General features: G+C 47.4%; 1 protein-coding gene across 2 annotated transcripts; it reads right to left on the bottom strand.

Moving 5' to 3' along the window:
* Nucleotides 1-808: 808 nt before the first annotated feature.
* Commd5 (COMM domain containing 5) lies at nucleotides 809-2,204 on the bottom strand. Of its 2 annotated transcripts, none has more exons than XM_021182890.2 (2): nucleotides 2,116-2,204; nucleotides 809-1,757 (listed from the first exon to the last, which is right to left on the bottom strand). In XM_021182890.2, exon 2 carries the CDS (start codon nucleotides 1,702-1,704, stop codon nucleotides 1,030-1,032), a length of 675 nt encoding a protein of 224 aa, XP_021038549.1. In that variant the 5' UTR covers nucleotides 1,705-1,757; nucleotides 2,116-2,204; the 3' UTR covers nucleotides 809-1,029. The 2 variants fall into 2 exon arrangements, with proteins under 2 accessions (XP_021038549.1, XP_021038548.1); XM_021182889.2 differs by having other exon boundaries at nucleotides 815-1,757; nucleotides 2,093-2,188.
* Between the last annotated feature and the right edge of the window lie 2,104 nt (nucleotides 2,205-4,308).

The following is a 4,308-nucleotide window of genomic DNA, read 5'->3' as shown; positions in this document are numbered from 1 at the left end:
TTTTTTTTAAAGATTTGTACTCATGGTTTTATTGTTTGTTTTAGATTTACAATATTCTGAGTATGAGTAGTTTGCTTGCATGTATGAGTATCACATATGTGCCTGTGTTGGATGTCTTGGTGTTGGGTCCCCCCCCCCCGCCCTTCCCCCACAACTGAAGTTACAGAAGGATGTGAGCCACCACGTGAAGGCTGGGACTTGAACCGAAGTCCTCTTTGCAAGGGCAAGTGCTCTTAACTGCTCAATCAGTCCTCCAGCCCTGTTCTCATGTCTTAATATTTAAAATATGTATTTAATGTTATATATACCAAACATTATTTAATGCATATTTAGTATTTGTAATGTCTTCCCCCCTCTGATCTTTCCATTAGGATGCTTTTTTTCAGGAAAGCAGGAATTTAGGGCAAAAGAATAAACATGTCCGCAGCAAAGCACAGGACTTAGTAAAGCAAATGGGCAGAGTTCAGTCATGCTGAGCAACCATGTTGTATGTTGTAAGAGATCTTCATCTGGACTTAGCTCTCCACCATAGTCTCATCCAGGAGCACAGCTGGGGAAGGGGCAAGTAGGTTTAATTCCCTAATAGAATAACATGGGTTTTTTTTTTTTATCTTTTTTTTAAAGATTTATTTATTTACTATATGTAAGTACACTGTAGTTGTCTTCAGACACACCAGAAGAGGGCATCAGATCTTGTTACAGATGATTGTAAGCCACCATGTGGTTGCTGGGATTTGAACTCAGGACCTTTGGAAGAGAAGTCAGTGCTCTTAACCACTGAGCCATCTCACCAGCCCGAATAACATGCTTTTAATAGTTGCTTTACCTCTTTAATTCGAAACTGAGCCTCACTATGTAAAACCGAGGCCGGCCTTACATTTCACATTCTCCAGCCTCAGCCCAGCTGTTTACTTGTAAAACAAAACCCAAAAGTCCCAGCTGTCTTTTCACTTAAAATATGTTCTTACATCCTCATCACCAGTGGGACCGGGTTCTGGTACCAGCTTCAGCACCCCACAGTACTAGGGTTCAGTCCTGCAGTTTGCGCTCACACTTCTTCTCCAGCTCTGCCATCTCCTTAAGGACCAACGCCACGCTATAGCGCAGCTCCTGGAATTTGGCTATGGGCACCTCGAAGCGGTGTGCCGATCCATCTGTGAGCTTCAGCTGCATGAGAACACTCGGTTGCAGGGAGCGGGACTGAGCACTGGTTGAGATGGCCACATCCACCCGCCACCGGAAATTCGACACACGAGGCAGCGAGGATCCCTGCTGCTGGGCTACAGAGTCGAGAAGAGGGCGTTGACTCCCAAATGCCAAACTGGCCAGATCTCCGATCATATCTTGGGGAATGCCAAGTTCCTGGAGTTCGTCCTGGAAGGCATCTGGCTTCAGACTGGCAGGGGGCAGCCTGAGAGCCTGCTGGAGCAGGGTGTGTGTGCCCGCCAGCAGGACGGCCAGACGCTCCTCTGACAGGTTGGCGCTGGCACCAAGGTGCTGCACGGCCTCTCTGCAGTCTTTCCCATGGAGGGCCCCGACTACGAGTTTCAACAACTTTCTGAAGGTGCTCCTGTCTAAGTCCTTCAAGAGCTGAGCCACTGCCGTCACTTCTGCAGAGGGCTGGGAACCCAGGAAACTGATCCGGCCGCTGTGACTGTCAGTTGGATGGTGTAAGTATGGAGCCGCAGCCCCCAACGCAGACATCCTTCCTTTCCCTTTCTTGACCAGGGCGAAGAGAAGGTCCTAACCACAGTAGCCTGGAGAGGTGAAGGAGAGACAAGTGACTTCCTACTCGGGAGCTTCATGTACTAAAAAATGGGAGTCGATGAGGGGCCCCCATCCGCCCGTCTACCAAGGATAGATAGCACATAGGATGCAAGCTTTGAAGGTGGCGCTGAGACCTTGTGGCAAAGGAGCCAGCCTGAGTCTAACAGAAGGGAGGCGTCCCGGAGATTTAACAGTAGGCAGGGAAAAGAACCGAGAAACAGAAGCGCGCACCTAAATCCCACGCAAATAGGAAACGAGGACCCCCCCAACCCTGGATCCTCATCATAGCTCTGGAAGACCTAAATCACACATTACAAATACAAACCAAGCCTTTAACGCCCTCTGCACCTGGAGGAAGTTATCCGCAGGAGCTGGCTGTGGCTGGCAGCAGCTGAAACTTGGCCGAGTCTCAGGAAGTGCCCCAAACACTTCCGGGCCGCTCTAGGAAAGCGCGACAGTGGCTCTCTGTGGTCCCGGGAGCAGAGCGCATGCGCCGCCCGGTCGCTTGCCTTCTGACAGTGTTTTGGGAAGCCAAAGCGAGAGGCAAGGGTTCAGTTAGCTTCCGCGTGGGATGCGTGGATTCGGCTGGCCTGTGCCCAGGCAGCCCCATGTGAAGGACAGACGTAAGAATTATTGTAGTTGATTGTTAGTTGGTCTAGGCGGCGGCCCACGTCTTAATCCCAGCACTGGGAGGCAGAAAGTTCAAGGCCAGTCTAGTCTACACAGAGTTCCAGCACAGCCAACGCTACATACCCTGTCTCAAACAAACAAACAAACAAACAAACCCAAACAATTTCAATAAACCAAACAAAATTCCCCGCAGAAGGGGGAAGGGATGGTAAATTTGTATGGTATATGCATTATAGCCCCATGAAGCTTTTGGGGTAGGTGATTAATTTTGCTGCCAAAGTCTGGACATTTTATCAAGGATGGTATGAATGGCTAATGACCCAGCCCTGGTGATATAAGCGAGTGATCGCAAGAGCCTGGGACAGGATGATCGTAAACCCAAGGCAGGGCTAATCTGGGCTCCAGAGTGAGCTCAAGGTCAACCTGAAGAACTTGGTGTGTTGCTTTATCAGAGATTGGAGGAAGTTGGGCGTTATGGTGTACACCTTTAATTCCAGCACTTGGGAGGCAGCGGCAAAGAGATCTCTGTGAGTTCTAGGCCAGTCAGGGCTACACAGAGATTCCATCTTAAATAAATAACACACACACACAAACACACACACACACTTCCTAAGCAGCCAAAATTAATTTGGTGATATAACAGAAATATAATGGTTCCAGAAGCTATAAGTGTTGATAGGGCCATGTTCTTGAGCCCTATTAGCTTGCAGCCAAACATCCTTGACATTCCATAGCTTGGGTATATCACTCTAATCTCTGTCTCCAGACAGACTTCTTCTGCTTCTGAATGCTGGAATTAAAGGCATGTGCCATGCCACCACTTCCTGGCCCACTGCCTCCATCTTTAGGTGGGATTTCCACTTTCCTGTAAGCATTCTCATAACTTCACTTACCAGGACCATTGTTCTAAATAGTGTCCCGTTTACTCTCAGGTTCCGGAGATCTTAGGACTCTAGGATATCTTTTGAAGAACAAAATTCAACCTATATCTAATAAATGTTCATAAAAGTCTTTTGTTTGAGGATCTCTCTCTTTTTTTTAAGCGAAGGGGATGTGCATTTCTGTGTGTGCGGGTACACATGTATGTGTAAATGCATGTGCATATGTGTGCATGTGGAGATAGAGGTCACCATGGCTGGTGGTATTTTAAGGGAGAGTGTGGAGCCTCCTATTTAATGTAACTGGAGCCATTTTGTATTCAGTATCCATTTTCTTCATGAGTTAAAATTAAGTTCAGGTTCTCAGGCTCCACTTCCCAGAAGAAATTGTCCATAGCTGACACTGGAGACTGCTACTAAGCCAAAAAGTTAGGGTTCACCTCTACTCTATTATCTCAATGTATTGTGCCCCCCATCCTCTCTTACTTCACCTAAGACCAATAAGCTCAAAAGTTAGCTATATGGTTAGCTAAAAATGTTATACCACGTCACTGCCTCTGAGCTTTTAAACCTGACTTTTCCTATAAAACGCCTGCCCTGAGGACTGGCTGATACATTTAGGCTCTGAGTCTTTTTTGTGGTCCCGATTGATGAGTCTTGGGGTATGCGTTCAATAAACTGTTCTTAACTGAGATTGATGTTGGTTTTGTGTGGCAATTCTTGAACCCCAACACAGCGTAGCCCTGCCTTAAGTAGCCCTGGCTATCCTGGAACTTAAGTGCATAGACCAGCCTGACCTCAAACTCCTAGAGACCTGCCTGCCTCTGCCTTTGCTTCCTCTGTCTCTACCTCCCATGTACTAGGATGAAAGATACCAATATGGTAGGTTTGTTGCTCTTAGTTTTGTTCCTTTGATTTTGTTTTGCCGGTTTGTGTTGGTTTGTATATCCTTGGACCAGGGAGTGGCACCATCTGAAGGTGTGGCCTTGTTGGAATAGGTGTGACCTGGTTGGAATGGGTGTGTCACTGTGGG

Source organism: Mus caroli, chromosome 15 (assembly GCF_900094665.2).
Source record: "Mus caroli chromosome 15, CAROLI_EIJ_v1.1, whole genome shotgun sequence".
Classification (NCBI taxonomy): Eukaryota; Metazoa; Chordata; class Mammalia; order Rodentia; family Muridae; genus Mus; species Mus caroli.
Note: the sequence above shows the minus strand (reverse complement) of the source record. Positions and strands in the feature narration are given on the sequence as shown.

Bases quoted from the DNA above. Each gene is read 5' to 3' on its own strand.
- Commd5 (XM_021182890.2), bottom strand. From the start codon at position 1,704: ATGTCTGCGTTGGGGGCTGCGGCTCCATACTTACACCATCCAACTGAC.